General features: G+C 41.6%; 2 protein-coding genes across 4 annotated transcripts in view; one reads left to right on the top strand and one right to left on the bottom strand.

Moving 5' to 3' along the window:
• LOC130276026 (secreted frizzled-related protein 5-like) overlaps window positions 1-22580 on the top strand; it is an 82661-nt gene that overhangs the window by 24355 nt on the left and 35726 nt on the right. The window lies entirely within an intron of this gene.
• Window positions 2963-22580, bottom strand: part of P4HTM (prolyl 4-hydroxylase, transmembrane) — an 87656-nt gene continuing 68038 nt past the window's right edge. The window contains exons 6-9 of the mRNA XM_056524817.1: window positions 13265-13450; window positions 12608-12698; window positions 10225-10348; window positions 2963-8868 (exon numbers count right to left, since the gene is read on the bottom strand). Coding sequence (XP_056380792.1) covers window positions 8651-8868; window positions 10225-10348; window positions 12608-12698; window positions 13265-13450 — 619 coding nt within the window. The 3' untranslated portion in view covers window positions 2963-8650. The remainder of the gene's footprint in view (window positions 8869-10224; window positions 10349-12607; window positions 12699-13264; window positions 13451-22580) is intronic.

Genomic DNA, 22580 nt, shown 5'->3' with positions numbered 1-22580 from the left:
GGAGTTGACACATGCGCAGATCTTTCTAGAATTCATCCCAGACATCCCACTCCCACATCCTTTGGAATTTCAATAGAACAATAGTAACTTTATTAGATTGCTGGAAAACTAATTCCAACAAAATAGCAAAACCGTTGGCAAAAATGGATGCAATCGGATAGAACCGTACATACGTTTTAAAACCGTATACGTTTTAATTCGGAGTCATGCGGTTGTATATGGTTTTTGCCATACGTTTTTTTTTAGCTGAAAACCATATACGGTAACCATATTTGAAAAACGTGGTGTGAACCCAGCCTAACAAGGAAGTCAACATCAGGTATTGCAGATTTTATGGTCATACTATGAGCAATGGGCACTGTCACTTAAAAATAAAAACTTTTGACATGTTGTAGAAAAGTTTTAATCAGGCAGGGTCTAAGTGTTCAGATCCCGACTGATCCCTACAATGGTCCTGGCGAAGAGCGTGCTAATGAGATAAACTTACAATGTAATTCTATGGCGGTGTTTCCCAACCAGGGTGCCACCAGCTCTTGCAGAACTATAACTCCCAGCATGCCCGGACAGCCAAAGGCTATGCTTGTGTGCTTCAGTGCTTGTAGCGGCATATTGCGTCTCCGAGCAGGCACCTGTAAAGGCAGCATACAGCGGTCCTTCAGAGGTGGATCCGCAGTGTAATATGCGCTGGGGATCCGCTCGTGTGAATGTACCCTAAGTGCGGAATTGGTGTGGCATCCAAGCGGAAATTCTGCAGAAGTGCATGTATAAGTGCAGAGGGCTTTCATGTAAGGAGGAATTCCTCTTGAAGAAATTCTGCCGTGTGAATAGACCCTAAGGCTAGGGTTACACTGCAACCTTGGCCATGATGCACATGCGTGATTTTTTATCACAGTTTTGGAAACTTACATGCTGCAACACATTCATTTTTACTAGCTGCGATGCAAACAGGCGACACTACCATCTTTGGTCGAGTAAAGTGTGGCATGGCCAAAGTACAGTAGATATATCGCCCTGGCCCTATATTTCTTTGCAATTAGAGGAGCTTTCTTCTCTGACCATAGGAATAAGTGCAACACAAGTCATTATGCTTTCTATGATAAAAAAAAGCTACTAGACTACTGCCCCCTGTGCACAAAGAAATAACTTCTATAATACTGCCCCCTATGTATAAGAATATACAGTGGGGCAAAAAAGTATTTAGTCAGCCACCAATTGTGCAAGTTCTCCCACTTAAAAAGATAAGAGAGGCCTGTAATTTTCATCATAGGTATACCTCAACTAAAATATTTGCACATTTTGGTGGAAAATAAGTATTTGGTCAATAAAAAAGTTAATCTCAATACTTTGTTATATACCCTTTGTTGGCAATGACAGAGGTCAAACGTTTTCTGTAAGTCTTCACAAGGTTTTCACACACTGGCTGGTATTTTGGTCCATTCCTCCATGCAGATCTCCTCTAGAGCAGTGATGTTTTGGGGATGACGCTGTGCAACATTGACTGGGTTGAGATCTGGAGACTGGCTAGGCCACTCCAGGACCTTGAAATGCTTCTTACTAAGCCACTCCTTTGTTGCCCAGGCGGTGTGTTTGGGATCATTGTCATGCTGAAAGACCCAGCCATGTTTCATCTTCAATGCCCTTGTTTATGGAAAGAGGTTTTCACTCAAAATCTCACAATACATGGCCACATTTATTCTTTGCTTTACACGGACCAGGCAGAAAAACAGCCCCAAAGCATGAAGTTTTCACCCCTAAGCTTCACAGTAGGTATGGTGTTCTTTGGATGCAACTCAGCATTTTTATCCTTCAAACACAAGTTGAGTTTTTACCAAAAAGTTTTACTTTGGTTTCATCTGACCATATGACATTCTCCCATCCTCTTCTGGATCATCCAAATGCTCTCTAGCAAACTTCAGACGGGCCGGACATGTACTGGCTTAAGCAGGGGGACACGTCTGGCACTGCATGATTTGAGTCCCTGGTGGCGTAGTGTGTTACTGATGGTAGGCGTTTGTTTTTTTTCATCCCAGCTCTCTGCAGGTCATTCACTAGGTCCCCCCGTGTGGTTCTGGGATTTTTGCTCGCCGTCCTTGTGATCATTTTGACACCACGGGGTGAGATCTTGCGTGGAGCCCCAGATCGAGGGAGATAATCAGTGGTCTTGTGTGTCTTCCATTTTCTAATAATTGCTCCCATAGTCGATTTCTTCACACCAAGCTGCTTGCCTATTGCAGATTCAGTCTTCCCAGCCTGGTGCAGGTCTACAATTTTGTTTCTGGTGTCCTTAGACAGCTCTTTGGTCTTGGCCATAGTGGAGTGTGACTGTTTGAGGTTGTGGACAGGTGTCTTTTATACTGATAACAAGTTTAAACAGATGCCATTAATACAGGTAACGAGTGGAGGACAGAGGAGACTTTTAAAAGAAGAAGTTACAGGTCTGTGAGAGCCAGAAATCTTGCTTGTTTGTAGGTGACCAAATACTTATTTTCCACCATAATTTGAAAATAAATTCTTAAAAAATAAGGCAATGTGATTTTATGGATTTTTTCTTCTCATTATGTCTCTCATAGTTGAGGTATACCTGATGAAAATTACAGGCCTCTCTCATCTTTTTAAGTGGGAGAACTTGCTCAATTGGTGGCTGACTAAATACTTTTTTGCCCCAGTGTAACTGCTATAATACTGCTCCCTATGCACAAGAATATAAATACTAAATACTGCTACATATGTCCAATATTTCTATTCTCAGTCAATGACCCTCCACAAAAGCACATGTAGAAGTCCACTAAATATATTATAAAATTATTAAATTATTGGAGTATCCTATGTATCCTATGATTCATATTGTATTTTTTTCTTACCATTGACTCTTCAGAAGTATCCACAATTACAGAATACATCAGGTATATTATTTCATGCAATGTTTCCTTGTCTGGTCTGCAATAAACGATCGAGACGCACCCAGGTATAAATATTTTTTATTTTTCAATAATTTAAAAGGTAAAACAAACAACATTAACTGAAGAAACAGCTACATAAAGTGAAACGTGCCAATAAATAACATGTGGGATAGTTCATATGATAATCGTCCTGATTCAAGGTGTGTAAACAGTGAAAAAGTGCAATAAATCCCACGCATTTCAGGCATCAAGCATCACATAGACATAAAAATTACAAGGACAATAAACTTTTAAACCTCAGAACAGACGAAAATAACACTAAATAACATTTCTTCTTAAGATGGAGTGATGAGGACCAGCAATGATAAGGAAATAAATAACCCTAAGGCTGGAGTCACAATTGCATGCTCCGTACAAGGTCAATACTAAAAGTATTTTTTGTTATTCTTATATGTAGACACTTTGAAATATTATCAGTTGACCCCTTGGAAACGACAACAGTTTAGTTCCATTCGCTGTTAGACATGTGGATAGTGTTGTAGCTGCGACATAGCATGATTGTGACGCAACAGTTGCAAAAAATCCACTTTCAATGGATTATTGTTCTCAGGTCACAAGTCACATGCGACTTTTCTGCCATCAATCTCAATGCAAAATCACATGCGAGTGCCACCTGCTTGCGGCCTCTCTGCATTTTGGCTATCTTATAAACGGGCGAAATGCCACTGTAATAAAGTCGCACATATATTTTGATTTGCGACCTAGATGCGATCTGTTGTCATGTGACATGTTACTGTGTGGCCATAGCCTTAAACTGTCATCTGATCTTCCACAATGCACTGCTCCAGGGTAACAGGAAACAGCTCCAGGGAAGTATTTAAATATAAAAAGAAGCTTCAAAGCCACCACACTACCTGGATATGTTCCCTGAAATGATTCCACCTGATATGCATGGCTCCTGTGGCCCCTGTTGTCTTCTCTGGCTGCTTGAGATTCTTTTCCATATTTCCTTCCCCTGCAGCATGATACTACAAGTCCCAGGAGTCATTGCAGCTCTGCTCTCACTGCTGGTCAGCTCCCTTTCTGATTGGCTGAGGCTGCATACACCTCCCAGTTCTCAGCACTAAAGGGAGCATGACTCATCAGTGCAGGGCAGAAATCATGTGGTCTGTGTCTCTAAGGAGTGTGGGGGCTCCTTTCAGAGAGGGACTTGGACAGAGACTCACTGAATGGCTGAATGATGTCTTTTCCTCACTTCCTGCAGGTAAATGACAACTAGAAGAGAGGAAACTGAATGATATTTAGATTATTAAATAGGTTTGGGAGAGGGAAATGAGGGTTTATGCGTTTAGTTTCCCCTAAGTTCTTTGGTGTTTATCACTTAGTGAAGTGATCTTATTTCATTTAGGGCACCATAGGGGGACATGACTGAGAAAGTCTGATATGTTATTTAAGCTGTCAGCTAGTTATCAGCAGACGTTCCACTAATGTCTATGGCCGTTTTAAAGGGGGTTTTCTGCATAGTGCAGTGTTTCCCAATCAGGTGCCTCCAGCTGTTGCAAAACTTCCACTCCCAGCATGTACGGACAGCTTTTGGCTGTCCGGGCATGCTGGGAGTTGTACTTTTGAACCAGTGGAGGCACCCTGGTTGGAAAACTCTGATGTGGAAACTGCATCCCATACTAACAATAGCAATATAGCGAGTATATGTTCGTACAGCACCACAGAGATGATAAAACCTGCCTCATGGGATTATGTCACTCTATTGGATAGATTGACTTTACAGCGGGCATGAAATCCTCATAAGGATATGTACCGTCTTTATTGTTTTACTATGTTTATTGTGAAGCAAAAAAAAAAAAATGGGATGAAAGCACTGTAGAGTGCATGTCAACATCAAACCCCAGGTCCAATATTTTGTGCTGATTAGTTTCTTTTTTTGTTTAAGACAAATAACCTCTGAAGACACAGAGATAATTCTAGCATTTTATGTACCTGCAGCTACCACAAGAGGGTGCTCAGAGGTTTACTACATTTAGTTTACACATTAAACTCTATAAAATATGTATGCTGTGAGCTCCCTCTAGTGGTAGCTACAGGCCGTAAAAAAAAAAAATATATATATATATATTTTTTTTTAAAGGTGGCATGGTGCCTTAGGAATAAATAAAAAAATGCATACTTGCCTGCCTTAGACAGCACTGACAAATCTGGGCCTATGGAGGAGATTTATCAAAACCTATCCAGAGGAAAAGTTGCTGTGTTGCCCATAGCAACCTATCAGATCACTTCTTTAATTTTGAAAATGCCTCGGTTGCTATGGGAAACTCAGCAACTTTTCTTCTGGACAGGATTTTATAAATCCCCCCCTATGTCTTTACAGAAAATACCAATAAATATAAGTTAATTAATCAGCACAGAATTTTGAAGCCAAAGCGACATGACAAAGGGATAACAGCAGAAGCTCACACAGTTACATTAGACACTTGTATGACATGAAGCTGGAGACAAAGATCAAACTGGACCTGAGAGGCTTCCCGTGGGGTAGCCCTGCTTAGGACATCCACTTACTTTTGATATGCAATCTTCTCTTTCTTACACAATTATGGAAAGATATTAAAGCTACAGATCTCCAAAACATACAACATGCAATCAATAAAGAAAAATAAAGATTCTCTGAGAGGGTTAATGATGTTTCAGCGCTTTCTCCTCCTTTCAAATAAAGTGAAATCCAGTTGACTACTAAAACTCCCCGTCTACATTCATCCTTAAATAACAGATATAACCTGATGTTTATAAAATAAATAGTTTTTTTTTGTGCAAATGGTGTAAAAAATAAAAGTGACCCAGTATGATGAAAAAGCACTTACCGTACTTCTTGTCTTAAAAGGTTCAACATTTTGGGTTGACAAATTTCTTTATATCATTTTTAGCAGCACATTTTTCTCTTTTAGAGAACTCCAGAACTCTTGTCTATATGCAATATTAGCACATATTGTCATCATAAAAAGGAAATCTTCTAAGCCTGTATTACAAGAATGGCCAATGATATAAATGGCTGCCATGTAATACTTTAGTTCCCCTGCAGTTGTATGCTGGGGATGCTGGGAGCAGGATCTGGGATGACCGTCTGATCATTCCAGGGGCCACATTCTAAAGAGCACTGTCTCTGATAGGACTAAGTAATACAGGGGGATTCAAGCCCCTAAAAAAAAAAGTATCCCCCATCCAGCAGCAGCTTTCACCTCAAGAACTATGGGGGAGATTTATCATTGCTTTTAGAGCATTTTTTTTGTCTATATTTTGGCGCAGTTCAGTTGCAAGCAGCATATTTTGAGACTTTTCTGCGCCTTTTGATGTAGACAGTTTTACTCTTTTTGCCTACCCCTAGAACTTTTTCTTTTTTACCATGCAGTGGTCACGTATTTATCAATTGCGACTTTAGTCAAAAGTCACTATTTTGTGCGTAAATGTAAATTTTTAGGCGCAAAGCTACACCACCTACCAGTAGGCGTGAGAATCACTTCTACCTTCCACAATTCAACCTTTAACCCCTTCCCGCAGAATCCCATCTATAGACGGCGAATTGCGCAGGTCCTTAGCGCATTCCGCCATCTATAGACGGCATTCAGTTAACCTGGGGATGCGTGGCATCGCATGGGTTAACTGGCAGAAGTCCCGCTGTTACCAGCCCGATAGCCGATAACTTATACCGATATTCCGGTATAAGTTATCGGCTATTTCTCCCCCCTCACCCCTCCCACCCTCAGAAGCCGCTGCAGATCAATGATTTGAAGCAGACACTTTAAATCAATGAACTGTAGGGGCTTTAGCAGGGCCAGAGACCGCCGCCGCCACCCGCTTCTCTCCCCCTGCCTGTCCTGGGGTCCTCCCTAGTTCAACCACCACCGCCGCCACTGCCCCATTGCCTCCCCGGTTTTATAATTACCTGTTCCCGGGGTCCGCGCTACTTCTGGATCCGGCGGCGTCCTGAGCTGTCACTGGGCGCACTGACGGTGACGTCGCGTTGAGGAAGTTACTCGTCATTGCGCAGCGCGCAGGACGTCGCAGGAGCCAGAAGTAGCGCGGACACCGGGAACAGGTAATTATAAAACCAGGGATGGGGGAGGCAATGGGGCAGCGTCGGCATCAGAGGCAGCAGTGAAGATCGTCACTAATCTTTGCTGCTGCTTCTAGGAGTTTCAAAACTACAACTCCCAGCATGCCCAGACAGCCTTTGGCTGTCTGGACATGCTGGGAGTTGTAGTTTTGCAACATCTGGAGGGCCACAGTTTGGAGTCCGCTGTGCAGTGGTCTCCAATCTGTGCTCTTCCAGATGTTGCAAAACTACAACTCTCAGCATGTCCAGACAGACCAGGCATGCTGTGAGTTGTAGTTCTGTAACATCTGGCCCTGCAGATGTTGCCGAACTACATCTCCCAGCATGCCTAGACAGTCTGGGCATGCTTGGAGTTGAAGTTTTGCAACATCTGGAGGGCCACAGTTTGGAGACCACTACACAGTGGTCCCCAATCTGTTCTCCTCCAGTAGTTGCAAAACTACAACTCCCAGCATGCCCTTCGGCTGTCTGGGCATGCTGGGAGTTGTAGTTTTGCAACAACTGAAGTTACACTATCTGGGAAACATTATCTGTTTTGTAACTCAGTGTTTCCCAACCCATGTGCCTCCAGCTGTTGCAAAACTATAACGCCAAGCATGCACTGACAGACAGAGTTTATCTAACAAACTCTTGTGTTTTGCAACCAGTGTGCCTCCAGCTGTTGCATAACTACAACCCCCAGCATGCACGGACAGCCAAAGGGCATGCTGAAAGTTATAGAAGTGTGCCTCCAACTGTTGCATAACTACAAGTCCCAGCATGCCCTTCTGTCACTGCATGCTGAGAATTGTAGTTCTGCAACAGCTGGAGGTTTGCCCAGCTGTGCGCTAACAAGTACTTGCCAGTGCATGGGCAGTATTTGCCGGCGCTTTCGCATACCAACGCTCAACCTGTGGCGTACCCCTATGGGTATGTGTACCACAGGTTGAGAACCCAGGCCTCTGGTTGTTGGTCTGACTCTTTTTTAGAAAAGGTGTACGTTAGACAACTTTTCACACTAAAGGAGAGCTGCACCTTATTCATCGTTATGCGGCTCATTATTGATGAATAAGGTGCAGTCAAAGTATAGACAAAATAAATGGTGGAAATTTGATCTAACATAGACATTTCTTGATAAATTTCCCCCTATATTTTTACACCTTCATTAAACACACTAAATGATCTTCATTTGCCCTTGATGGAAGCTTTTTTCCAATGGTTGTTCACATTAAAAAATGTTGCCAGATACAGTAAATTCGCAGCCTGTAGACTCACAGCCGACATAAATGAACATTTTTGGTGGTGGTTGTTGTTTGTCCATACATAAGTGATATTAAAAAAGGTTGCAAAAAAAAAAAAAATCTGAACTTGGATGTAATGAAAAGCCAATAAATGTAGCTCAATGTGGCTTACCCATTGCTGCCCTGTCTGACAGCACAGAGCCCCTCTCTACTATGCTTCCTGTGTACCAGCCATGCAGACTCTTCTCACCGATGCCTGTCTGTGGCACGGAGCCTGGATAGCAGCCCTATCAAATTCTCAAAGCTCAAAGGCCAGGACATGGAACAAGAAGTACAGGGCATGTAAATGACGGGGTAAGTGATAGCTGCGCTCTGCACCCACGTCTACCTCTAGCCATGCTTTTCTCCTGTTATAAATCCACGTGTATGTCCTTGTATGACTTATCCACTGTCCACTCCTGCTGGCTTTCATGCTCATCTTTGGCATATCGGGCCATCTCCTGCTGGAACCACAGCTGTCGTGTCTTGTTGGGATCAACATTAATCCAGTTGTTTGCAATCCATTTGGTTCCCCCTGTCACAAGGCAGCCTCCGTGAAGAGCAAACTCATCCAAATCCCCTACCCAGCCTAAAAGAAAAAAGGCAAAAACAAGATGAAGCTCCGGACTTGTCTTCTCATAAACTTTGGAACAGCAACACGCATGCTTGACTGCTGCTTCATCTTGTGATCAGTGGTGGAACCTCCAGCGTATACATACATACAATGCATTCAGAACCTTTCACTATTTTCACAGTGTCAAGCATCACAGCAGCATTTCACCAATCTGGTCTTTATTGCAGAGTGGTCAGAAAGAAGCTTCTCCACAGTAAAAGACACATGAAAGCTGCCTGGAGTTTGCAAATAAAGCACCTAAAGGACTCTCAGACTGTGAGAAACAAGATTCTCTGCATGCTCTCCCATATGCCCCTGGTCTAATGAACCCAAGATTACATTTCTGGTCTCAATTTTAAGCATCATGTTTGGAGGAAACCACTGGATATTGCAGTTCAGCAACACTTTCTTGACACTTGAGCTCTGGGCATGATATAGAGCTGACAGATTCCTCTTGGAGGCATAGAGTGGACTGTACATTCCTTTCTTCATTTTTCTTTGTGTAATATTAACCAAATATTTGAAGAACTATAATCAGTCTCAATCTGTTTACAACTTATAAGAGTGACTACAGCAATATGGCAGAATATAGTAGGTGGGATAAGCATATTTTGGATATGCTTGGACAGTATTTTAATCAGGATTTTCTGCTATATCGGGAGTAGAACCAGCAAAGAGAAAACTATAGTGGAAAGATTTGCACATTTTTCTGTGTTGGTTACACTCTGGGGGAGATTTATCAAAACCTGTCTAGAAGAAGAGTGGAGCAGTTGCCCATAGCAACCAATCAGATTGCTTCTTTCATTTTTCACAGGTTTCTTAAAATATAAAAGAAGCGATCTGATTGGTTGCTATGGGCAACTGCCCCACATCCTCTACAGATAAATATCTGATAACTATCCCCCTCTTAGTTTTGGTTAAAAATACTGAGCAAAATACTGTGTATGAACATAGCCTTAGAGGTATAAACACAATAATGACCATAAGGCTATGTTCACACGGGAAAATGTCTGCACGGAAAGTTTCCATGTGGACAGCGTCTCATAGACGGCAATTAATTTCCATGCGGACTCCGCAGAAAGGATAGACATATATATTCTTTCTGCAGACACCAAAACATTCCAGATTCTGCCTTGTGAACAGTGCAGCAGAATTCCCCTGATATCAATGGGACTCTGCTGCTGCGGAATTTCTGTGCGGAATTCTATTGCAGAATTCTGTATGGAAATTCCATCGTGCGAACATACTCTATGGATGGAGAAAAGTGGTAAACCAACCAGACATCACATCCTGGACCCATGTGTCTGCTGAATGTAACTGAACCTCACGTACCTTTGCCATCTGACAAGTAATTGTACCAGAAGACAGCTGTTCCTTGCCGAGGCTTAATTCTCAAATTTCCCTTGTCACAATGCTTCCGTGTGTCTCTGAGATCAATGTCATTTTGGATTAAAGACTGTAAAAATGCAACACGAAAGAAACACAAAATGAAAAAGCTAATTTATAAAATAAAAAACCTTAAAGTGTACCTGTGGCTTTAAAAAACTTTTGACATGTCCTAGAGAAATGTTAAAAGTTTGACCCCAACCAATCACTAACTAGCCTCCTGAGCGGTATTCCCGAGCGTGACTCGGGGTTAATTTTCCCTGCCAGGATCGGTAACCCCGAGTCACACTCGGGGTAGAATTGCAGAGTTCCCGGCCGGGCTGCACGATATATCGCAAAAGCAATGCGATATAGCGATGCGGCCTCCGGGAAAACATGCGATTATCTGCTCTGGTCGGCTCCCGTTGCGGGGGCCGGCCAGAGCAGATAATGAAAAATACTAAAAAAGTCAGTGTTTCCCTACCAGGGGGCCTCCAGCTGTTGCAAAACTACAACTCTCAGCATGCCCGAACAGCCAAAGGCTGTCCGGGCATGCTGGGAGTAGTAGTTTCACAACAGCTGGAGGCCCCCTGTTAGAAAAACACTGAGCTAAGTGTAAAAGAAAGCAGTAGTAAAATAAAAAAACCTTTTGCTCACCTAGTCCCGGTCCCTGCAGATGCCGTTCCCCTCCGTGCGGTCCGGGGTGTCCTCTCTTCACTATTCATCTTCTAGGACCTTTCACTTTTCAGCCAATCACAGGCCGCAGTGGTGTAAAGCCTGTGATTGGCTGAAGGGGAAAGGACTTGTTCTGCAGTAAATACACTAGGTTTGAAATCTGCCGGCAAACCCAGTGTATTTGCTGCAGGACAAGGTGACAAGGGGGGATGAATGTGACAAAGGGGGGGGATGTGACAGGGGGAGAATGTGACAAGGGGGGGAATGTGACAAGGGGGAAGAATGTGACAAGGGGGGGAATGTGACAAGGAGGGGGAAGAATGTGACAAGGAGGGGGAAGAATGTGACAAGGAGGGGGAAGAATGTGACAAGGAGGGGGAAGAATGTGACAAGGGGGGGAAGAATGTGACAAGGAGGGGAAGAATGTGACAAGGAGGGGAAGAATGTGACAAGGAGGGGGAAGAATGTGACAAGGAGGGGAGAGAATGTGACAAGGAGGGGGGAGAATGTTTCGGGGGATGTGACAAGGGAGAGGGGGAATGTGACAAGGGAGGGGGAATGTGACAGGGGAGATGTGAAATGGACGAAGGGAGATGTGAAATTCAGTTAAAAAAAATTGTACCGCTTTTGGTACAAATTTCCAGACAGAATCATACCGCCAGGGAGGCTAGAGCAGGTAAAACACGGCTGACTGAGACAATCCCATAGACTTACATTGTAAGTTTGTCTCACTTAGAATGCTCTTCTCCTTCAGAAGTTCTAGCAATCGGTGGGGTCCAGGCACTCAGACCTCAACCAATCAAAACTTTATACATGTCTCTACAAGATGTAAAAAGTTTTTAAAAGTAACAGTTCCTATTAAAGGCTATGTTTACACACAGCAATTTTGGTCATAACCGCTCAAAAATCATTTGAAAAATCATCTAAAAGCACAAAAATTCATTTTTGGGTCTTTTTTGATAAACCTGTGTTGGACATAGCCTTTTCTGCATTCGCAGTACAGTAGGATGAGGGACATGCAGCTCAGAAATCTTCTTACCCTTATGATCACTGCTTTGTCACCTATCTCCAGTTTTGGTAATTGATATAACCATATACATTGCTGGAACATGACCTTAATTATTATTTTTTCTGTATGTCTCCATATAAAATCAGAGGCACACACATATACAGTATGGACCCATATCTCATATCCAGCCGTGTATATGGGTCCATTAGTAGGATCAGATAGCAGTATTAGGTTATATTATATACATACATACACACATATATATATATATATATATATATATATATATATATATATATATATATATTCAAAAACAATGCAGCATTACTTCACCATTAGATGCCCGGTGCCAGCGCCCCGACTCGATCAAATTCCATGTAATAGAAAACAATGGCGCAGCACTCCAAAATTGCAAAAAAGTGTAAAAATTTATTCCTTCATGTCAAGATTCAAAGCTTTGAATCTTGACATGAAGGAATTTTTACACTTTTTTGCAATTTTGGAGTGCTGCGCCATTGTTTTCTATATATATATATATATATATATATATATATATATATATATATATACACACACACACACACACACACACACACTAAGCTGTGTCCTTTTATATTGCCTATAATTGTGAATATAAAAAGGCTACCATTGTGGACTCTGACTTACCATTTCTTCATAGGTCCTGTTATCTGCTATTGGGAATGTTGTCTCTCCACCCCCTGTGACATTGTTTAGGTAAAAGAGAACTGTGACATACCTGTGAAGAAGTACAGATCATAATTAGGACACAACGAATGGAGCAGGTCATATATCTATACCTCCAGCAGGGGACAGTATGCCCACATCAGGTCTAGACATCTGTACATCGCAAAATGCATTCCAAACAGCAGGAGGATGTGGTGGACATCTGTTTTATTACAATGCTGCACGAGCAATTGAAGGGCACCAGTCAGTCCCCAAATTTTTCAAAGAAAAAAGATCATTCATTTATGTGATCCCCATAACAGTAGAACTGGCAGTAAGACTACCTGCCATTTTTAGTCCAGGCATACTGGTAGTTGTAGTTTTGCAACAGCTGGAGACACCCTGGTTGGGAAACACTGGTAAAGAATGTACAGACTACATAATACGCTATGTTTATAAAGCAGTGTTTCCCAACAAGGGTGCCTCCAGCTGTTGCAAAACTACAACCCCCAGCATGCCCGGACAGCCTTTGGCTGTCCGGGCATGCTGGGAGTTGTAGTTTTGCAACAGCTGGAGGCACCCTGGTGGGGATTCACTGTTATAAAGAACGGACGTGTGGGACGGTGGATGGTCTCTTACCGACAGGAGGTTTCAAAAGCAGCGCTTTCATTGGTTGTTAGCTTAGTGTGGGCACATGCTGTCTCGGGAAACACTGGTCCGCTGTCCATGTGGGCATGGTAATGGCCGCCGGTGTCGTACCTCACTACCTGTAAAGGCTCGCTATTCTCCACCACTTCAGAGGGCAGATGGGTTAACCTGATGACTCTAATAGAAAGTAAATATATCAAGTCATAAGTCTTTATATATACTATCCAGCATATATACTATCCAGCAGTTTTATTTCAAGTAAGACATTCTGACTAAAATCCACCACTAGTCGCCTAGCTTTATAGACACTGAATGAACATAAACCAGTAATGTTGTGCAGAGCTTACATGGACCTTTGCTGCCTTCTAAAGATTTAGCTATAGATGTTCAGTTTTCAGCTCTTATCATGTGGATGAACAGGAGTATAAGTGATTCTGTGCTCTGGTGCACCGCATAATGGAAGGGTGTGTAAAAATTTACATTTTTCAATTTTACTATATTAGGGAGAAAACTTCCATTATATGGCATGAGGTGGAACATAGCCCTTTTTTATCCCCTTTGGAGGTACGGTATGCAATGAGTATCCAATGAGTCACATATTACAGTTCCGTACAGATCCATATTACAGATTAATATGATGTATTGATCCATAATACGGTTGTGTGGCTGACCTCTTAAAGGGGTTATCCAGGAAAAAAATTTTTTTTTTATATATCAACTGGCTCCAGAAAGTTAAACAGATTTGTAAATGACTTCTATTAAAAAATCTTAATCCTTTCAGTACTTATGAGCTTCTGAAGTTGAGTTGTTCTTTTCTGTCTAAGTGCTCTCTGATGACACGTGTCTCGGGAACCGCCCAGTTTAGAAGAAAATCCCCATAGCAAACCTCTTCTAAACTGGGCGGTTCCCGAGACACGTGTCATCAGAGAGGATTTAGACAGAAAAGAACTCAACTCAAATTAAGATTTTTTAATAGAAGTAATTTACAAATCTGTTATATAAAAAAAAATTTTTTTCCTGGAATACCCCTTTAAAGTAGTTATCTTGGTACAGCACCACTCTTGTCCCTAGGTGGTGTCTGGTATTGCAGCTTAGCTGCATTCACTTGTAATGCTGCAATACCAGATACAGCCTGTAGGCAAACATGGTACCAGGTCAGTAGTTTCCTCTTGTGCTATACGAAGTGTTCATAGCTGGAGGGGGCACAGCTGGGAACCCCATGAATGACAGGAGTGGGGTGCAACGTCTCCGGTTTGAATGAAGCAGCATTAAAGCATGCACACTACTATTCCATTAAAAGTCTATGGAACTGAAGGAGATAGGGGGAGATTTATCAAAACCTGTCCAGAGAAAACGTTGCCCATAGCAACCAATCAGCTCGCTGCTTTCATTTTAAACAAGGCTCCTGCAAAATGAAAGAAGAAATCTGATTGGTTGCTATGGGCAACTTTTCCTTTGCACAGGTTTTAATAAACCTCCCCCATAGTGCCTGGCACAGAGATAGCTGGAACGTGCTGGGTACTTCCTATACCGGGCATAGTTCCGCTTCTCACCCCATCCTATCCATGCTGCGTGCTCTCCCTCCTACTCCTGAGGTGTTAGGTTATAATAGGGAGGATGGAAGTGCTATGAGAGACTGATTTAACATAGATGGAGAGAAGCAAAAAAAATTTGGACGATTAGAACCCGTTGGCGCCTATCCCAGGAGACCAAAAAGGCCAAGGTTATTCGTTAAAATAAAAACTGGCGTTTATTGGTACAGAATAAGGGGTGCAACACATTGGTTTCGAACCCGGGCCGGGTTCTTCATCAGGCAATGGGTGTTAAAAGCGCATGTTCATACCCTTTTGCACCGTGACCTGGAGGCCACTGTGAAGGACGCCCAGGCTGCCGCCCGTACCTTTGGACTACAGACCCCAGCGAGTGTACAGGCCTACTGAGGTGTTGTGCCCTCAGCACAACGTCACACGGTAAGGTGCAAAGTGCACATGTCACTCTACCTTTTAATTCTCCACTAGGAGCGCACCTCTTTTTTCTATATCTCCTTCTGGTATAACATAGAGGCTGTCATACCTCCTAATAGGAGTTGGGGACAGAAGGCGATTGTGGTGGGGTCACAGGGGGGTAGCAGTATAGGGTGCACCAAAATACACCATCACCTGTGTAAAGAAAAATCCATGCGCCGGCCTTGCCTGAAGGAGGGGGGGGGGGGGTAACCAAAGGGAAAGATACTGTATACAAGTAACATAATGACCAGAAATAGTGCTGCTCCTCATGTACATAGACAGAGCAGCTTATCCTGAAAAGATATCTGAAATGAAAAGTATGCTATAAGGGTACCTTCACACAGACATATTTTTCGGTGTATTTTGCTACCCACTGACTTTACTGCAGCAAATCTGCAGTAGTAAAAGGATTAACAGATTTGCTGTGGACATATTAAAATCCACTCGTATGAACATTTCCTAAGGATATATTGTCACTTGGCTGATTTGCTGCAACTAAATTTTTGCAGACTGTCCCATTAACCTGAATGAGACCAAAACAACCTCATTCGGATTAGTGGATCTGCAGCACTTTGTGGTGTTTTTTTCAGTATTTACTGATAGATATCTGTTTGGGGTATATACCAACTATTAAAATGTCTACATATGCCATGTTCACATAGGGGGATATTTATCAAAACCTGTGTAGAGGAAAAGTTTCCCAGTTGCCCATAGCAACCAATCAGATTGCGGTTATCATTTTGCAGAGGCCTTTTTAAAAATTAAGAAAGTAATCTGATTGGTTGCTATGGGCAACTTTTCCTCTGGACAGGTTTTGATAAATATTCCCCCCCCCCATTTTTTGGACTGTAAATTGCCCATATATTGAATTTTTACTTCACAAAAAAAGGCAAAAATTGTCAGTTTTTTTTTTTAAATAATTAAGTTCTATTGAATTCAATAGTAAAACGTCCATTAGGGCACATATCAGGTTACCTAACACCCATTACAATAATCAGCATGCTCTTTGTTTCCATACAATTGTAGATAAAAACAGCCAACAATCAAAAATACATGAATAAACAGGGGTGTGGAAATTTTATAAAAAACTACTTGTCCACGGGACTAAAATGGAGCAAAATCTACTTGTCCCTCCTGACGATCCACTTGTCCGGGCCAATTTTCACTTTTATGCTCTGATTTTTTTCCTCCTCGCCCTATAATAGCCATAACTACCTACTATAAGGATATCTTTCTAATTTTTCAATAACATATTCTCCGAACCAAAAAAAAAAAAATATATATATATATATTTAGGGAAGTGATATTGAAATAGTAAAAGATAATTTAGCAGATTTGGTGTTTTTCTTTTCTACGCCATTTACCTTGTGGTTGAGGTAACATGTTAGTTTTATACTTTAGGCGCCTGATTACAGCAATACCAGATTTGTATCGTTTACGTCACGTTTTACTAATTCAGAACTTTTTCAAATTTTTTTAATTGCCATTTTTAACCCCTGTAGCTTTATTTTTTTTCCGCATACCAGGCTGTATGAGGGCTCATTTTTTGCGCCATAATCGGTTTTTTGTATCGGTACCATTTTGGTATTGATCTGACTTTTTAATCGCTTTTTAACTTTTTTTTCTGGGATATTATAAAAATTTAAACTCTGTGGTTTGGTATTTTTTTTACATTTACCGTACGGGATACATAATGTTATATTTTCATAGGTTGTACAATTACACACAAAGCGATACCAAATATGTTTATTCTTATTATGTTTGCATCTTTTTATATAGGAAAAGGGGGTGATTTGAACTTTTAACATGGAAGGGGTTAATGCAGCGATCTTCAAACTGTGGCCCTCGGCTGTCCTGGCACGCTGGGAATTGTAGTTTTGTAACACGAGGAGGGCCACAGTTTAAGGACCACTGGGTTAATGTGTGTCTTTCAAACTTTTATTAAAACTTTATTTTATTTTAGTTTTTTTACACTTTATTACACTTATAGGAGGAATCATTAGATTCCTCAGACAGATGAATAGATTCTATTGAACTCTATTAATCTGTGTGCTCTGTGATCCATTGATAGAGCCTGGTCCAGCCAGGACAATGATCAATGACAGAGCCGGGACAGCAGGGAACAGAGGTAAGCCCTCCGGCTACCTCTATAGTGGATCTTCCCCCGAGATCGCTGCGGGGGGGGCGATCCACCCCACTAGCCCACCAGGGAGCATTCACATGTCCCTTTAGATGCACCTGTCAGCGGCGATCTAAAGGGTTAATAGCCAGCCGTGGCGATCGCTGCATGCTGGCTATTAGCGGCGGCCCCCGGCTACTGAGAACAGCCGGGGGCTGCAGAGTATGGAGCGGGCAGGAATCCCGAGCCCGCTCCATACTCCCCTGTGAGCGCCGCATGCATCTCCCCGTGCAGACGTGCCTCCTCCCCTCAGCTCTCCGAAGCTACAGCTGGGGGGAATGAAGGCAGAGGACGCAGGTCTGCACGGGGAGCAAGAAGCCATGCCCCCTCATCTCCCCCCACACGTCTGCAGAGCAGGGGAGAGAAGACAAATACACAGCTTCTCATCTCCCCTGCTCTGCTTCCGAGGACAGGTTTTTACAGCCGGGGGCTGCAGAGTATGGAGCGGGCAGGAGTCGGGAGCCCGCTCCATACAGACTGCAGATCGCCGCCGCACTTGTCAGGTCCGGCCCTGCTTGCCCGAAGCCGGGCCGGACAAATTCACCTGCCCGGTGCCCAAAACTGCTAGTCCCGGGCGTCGGGCGATAGGAATTCCACATCCCTGAATTAAAAAAAAATTCTTTTAATTTAAAAAACAAAACAAAAAATTTGTATAAAAATTGCATTAAAAAAAAAGATTTTTATTGGCAAAAAAAAGGATTTCCAAGCCAGGGTATTTAACCATTGAGACACTAAACACTTTTATGTTGATAGTTGAGCCACGGCACCCAAATTTTGAGGAACAAGTCGTGTTTCCTCATAGCTCTATGTGACATTTCCTCAAATCTGCAGATCTGATGGACTTTGGTGCACCACTCTCCCATAGAGGGGGGTTCAGTCTGAAGCCATCTCAGAGGGAGTGACCCCTTGTTTTAAAGTGGTACTCCCGAGGAAAACTTTTTTTTTTTTGTAAATCAACTGGTGCCAGAAAGCTTAACAGATTTGTAAATCACTTCTATAAAAAAAATCTTAATTCTTCCAGTACTTATTAGGGACTGTATACTAAAGAGAAATCCAAAAAAGAAATGCATTTGCTCTGATGTCATGACCACAGTGCTCTCTGCTGACCTCTGCTGTCCATTTTAGGAACTGTCCAGAGCAGCATGTGTTTGCTATGGGGATTTTCTTCTGCTCTGGACAGTTCCTGAAATGGACAGCAGAGGTCAGCAGAGAGCACTGTGGTCATGACATCAGAGGTAATGCATTTCTTTTTTGGATTTCTCTTTAGTATACAGCCCCTAAAAAGTACTGGAAGGATTAAGATTTTTTTTAATAGAAGTGATTTACAAATCTGTTTAACTTTCTGGCACCAGTTGATTAAAAAAAAAACAAAAAAAGTTTTCCATGGGAGTACCCCTTTAATGCTGTTCACCCGCACTATAAAAGGTTAAGTGCAGGTGATCAGCGAGTCAGTTTCCCGTTTAAAAAGGCCCCTGCAAAAATTAAAGAAGTGACCTATGGGCAATTGCACCACTCTTCTTCTACACATGTTTTGAGAAATCTCCTCCATTGTATTACTTAACAGACGTTTTTTGAGGGTAAAAAGACGGGACCAAAAACTGTGTGTGAACATAGCCTCAACCTTCTCCTCATTTCTGATCCATTCATGTCTTTATATTCAATAACTGCAATTAAAAAACTTGAACATGTGAAACAGTTTAAAGAGGTTCTAACAAACTTTAGAGCATTGGTCTTAAACCTGCGGACCTCCAGATGTTGCAAAACTACAACTCCCAGCATGCCCGGACAGCCGTTGGCTGTCCGGGCATGCTGGGAGTTGTAGTTTTGCAACATCTGGAGGTCCGCAGGTTGAAGGCCACTGCTTTAGAGAATGCATTGTATTAATTAGGGAAAGCAAATGAAGGTAAACATAGGGGCGGCAGTGTTTGCCAATGATTACAGGCAGACTGGATCCTCATTTCCTCTGCGCCCCTCAATTAACACTACATTAGGCTCAGTAAACAAACGCTCTGAGTGGATTATGGAGATAAGAGTTTTCCTGCAACCTGCAATCCCCATTTTGGTCGTACAATACAGGTTATGCTTCAGCACAACAGCTTATTTATTGTAGGATGTATAGGCAATCATAGATATGAGCTCCCCGGGGGTCATTCAAGAGGTGATCACAGAGATTTACATCCCTTATGTAAAGAGCGAGGAGCAGAATAGTATGGGGGGGGGGGGGGGAAACTAAAATATTACATTGCTGTCTACTATCATTTTAAATCTAGGCTTAAACACACAAGAGAGTATATATATGGTAACTCAGCTCACCCTTCCAGCCAGACGCCTGCCGCACGGCACCGTGTGAACCAACACCAAGGTAGCAATGAAGAAATAGATGGTCCAGCACAGGATAACGTGCAATAAAAGCCCAAATTTATTGTAGATTCAAGCCATAGGATAGCAGGACACAAGGTGAGTCCTTGTGTCCTGCTATCCTATGGCTTGAATCTACAGGTTTAAACACACGTTTTTTTTCTGGCATTTTTTGGAAAGAGGCTACTGCTGTTTTTGAGCCAAAGTCAGAAGTGGATCCAGTAGGAATAAGTCCTTCCTTTATATTTCCCATTCCTTTTGAATACACTTCTAAGTTTGGCTCAAAAACTGCAGTGGCAATTTTCTAAAAAACCCTAAAAAAACAAAACCTGTGTGGAAACCTAGCCTAAGGTCGATTGCTAAAGTGTAAAACATTTAAAGGGTACCTCTCATCAAAAAAACTTTTGATATATCATAGATTAATGTATGCAGAATAACTTTACAATTGCATGTTATTAAAAAATATGCTTCTTTCTATTTAATTTTCCACTTTGAAGAAATGACCACTAGGGGTCTCCCTACCAGTCCTGGCAGCAAGCATTTCAGACTCATGCTGGAGTCCTAAACACTACGAGTTGTCAGTCTGCTTTGTTCGCAAAGGAGAACACTCAGAGCTGCCAGCCTGCTTTGTTCACAGCCTGTTTGGCTGTGAACAAAGCAGGCTGGCAGCTCTGAGTGTTTAGGACTCCAGCATGAGTCAGAAATGCTTGCTGACAGGACTGATCGGGAAAAATACAATAGAAAGAAGCATATTTTTCATTAACATGCTATTGGAAAGTTATTCAACATTCATTAATCTAAAATATATCAAACGTTTATTTGATGAGAGGTACCCTTTAACTCCATATGTGATTTCATTACAACCCATTCTCCTGGTCCCCTGCTACAGTCGGTGTCATCTCAAGAAACATTTTTGCAATTTCATTGGTAGTCATCATTGTAGGTGTAAGTGAAAGGGTACCTGTCATCACAAAACTTTTATATGTTGTTAATTAACCCCTTAAGGACCAAGCCCATTTTGACCTTAAGGACCAGGCCAATTTTATTTTTGAGTTTTTGTTTTTTCCTCCTCGCCTTCTAAAATCCTTTAAGGGGTATTCCAGGAAAAAACTTTTTTTTTTATATCAACTGGCTCCAGAAAGTTAAACAGATTTGTAAGTTACTTCTATTAAAAAATCTTAATCCTTTCAATAATTATCAGCTGCTGAAGTTGAGTTGTTGTTTTCTGTCTGGCAACAGTGCTCCCTGCTGACATCTCTGCTTGTCTCTGGAACTGCACAGAGTAGAATAGGTTTGCTATGGGGATTTGTTTCTAAACTGGGCAGTTCCCGAGACACTTGTCATCAGAGAGCACTTAGACAGAAAAGTCTCAACTTCAGCAGCTCATAAGTACTGAAAGGATTAAGATTTTTTAATAGAAGTAGTTTACAAATCTGTTTAACTTTCTAGAACCAGTTCATATATATATATATATATATATATATATATATATATATATATATATATATATATAAATAAATTTTTTTCCTAGATAACCCTTTTAATGCTTTTATATTTCCATTTACAGACCCATATAAGGGCTTGTTTTTTGCGTGATCAATTGTACTTTGTAATGAAATCTCATTTTACCAAAAAATGTACGGCAAACCCCCCCAAAAAATTTTTTTAGGGAGTAAATTTTAATGAAAACCACAATTTTGCACATTTTGGAGTTTTTTTTTTCCACACTGTACACTGTATGGTTAACATGTGTTCTTTATTCTGTGGGTCAATACGATTAAAATGATACCCATGGCTAGATAAAAAAATTTCAAACTTTTTGTACAAAATCAGTCATCTAAAATCGCCCTATTTTGACCACCTATAACTTTTTCATTTTTCCATATATGGGGCGGTATGAGGGCTAATTTTTTGCGCCATGATCTGTACTTTTTATCAATACCACTAGAGATGAGCGAAGTTACAGTGATTTGATTCGTCACGAACTTCTCGGCTCAGCGTTTGCTGACTTTAGCCTGCATAATTTAGTTCAGCTTTCAGGTGCTCTGGTGGGCTGGAAAAGGTGGATACAGTCCTAGGAAACTCTCTCCTAGGACTGTATCCACCTTTTTCCAGCCCACCGGAGCACCTAATTTATGCAGGCTAAAGTCAGCAACTGCAGAACCGCGAGGTTCGTGACTAATCGAATCACTGTAACTTCGCTCATCTCTAGATACCACATTTGCATATATACATATATAACTTTTGGAGCACTTTTTAAACATTTTTTGGGGAATAAAATGTGACAAAAAAATCATCATTTTTTATTTTTTTTTTATTTTTTATGTTTACGCCGTTCACCGTACGGGATCATTAACATTATATTTTGGTAGTTCAGACATTTAGGCACGCGGCGATACCAAATATGTTTAATTTTTAAAAAAAATAAGCTTTTTGGGGGTAAAACTAATTGGCCTCAACATATCCTCAACATATCCCCACACCTCTTGTTTGAATTGTGTAATATTATGTCTGATATTTGTCTTTGTTTGTACCCCATAATTGTAAGCGCTGCGGAATCTGTAGGAGCTATATAAATAAAATGGGAAAAAGGGACAATTTTCATTTTTATTGGGGGAGGGGATTTTTCACAATTTATTGCTTATTTTTAAATTTTATTTTTACACTTTTTATGTCCCCATAGGGGACTATCTATAGCAATCATTTGATTGCTAATACTGTTCAGTGCTATGCATAGGGCATAGCACTGATCAGTATTATTGGT

This window comes from Hyla sarda, chromosome 6, assembly GCF_029499605.1.
Source record: "Hyla sarda isolate aHylSar1 chromosome 6, aHylSar1.hap1, whole genome shotgun sequence".
Classification (NCBI taxonomy): Eukaryota; Metazoa; Chordata; class Amphibia; order Anura; family Hylidae; genus Hyla; species Hyla sarda.
Note: the sequence above shows the minus strand (reverse complement) of the source record. Positions and strands in the feature narration are given on the sequence as shown.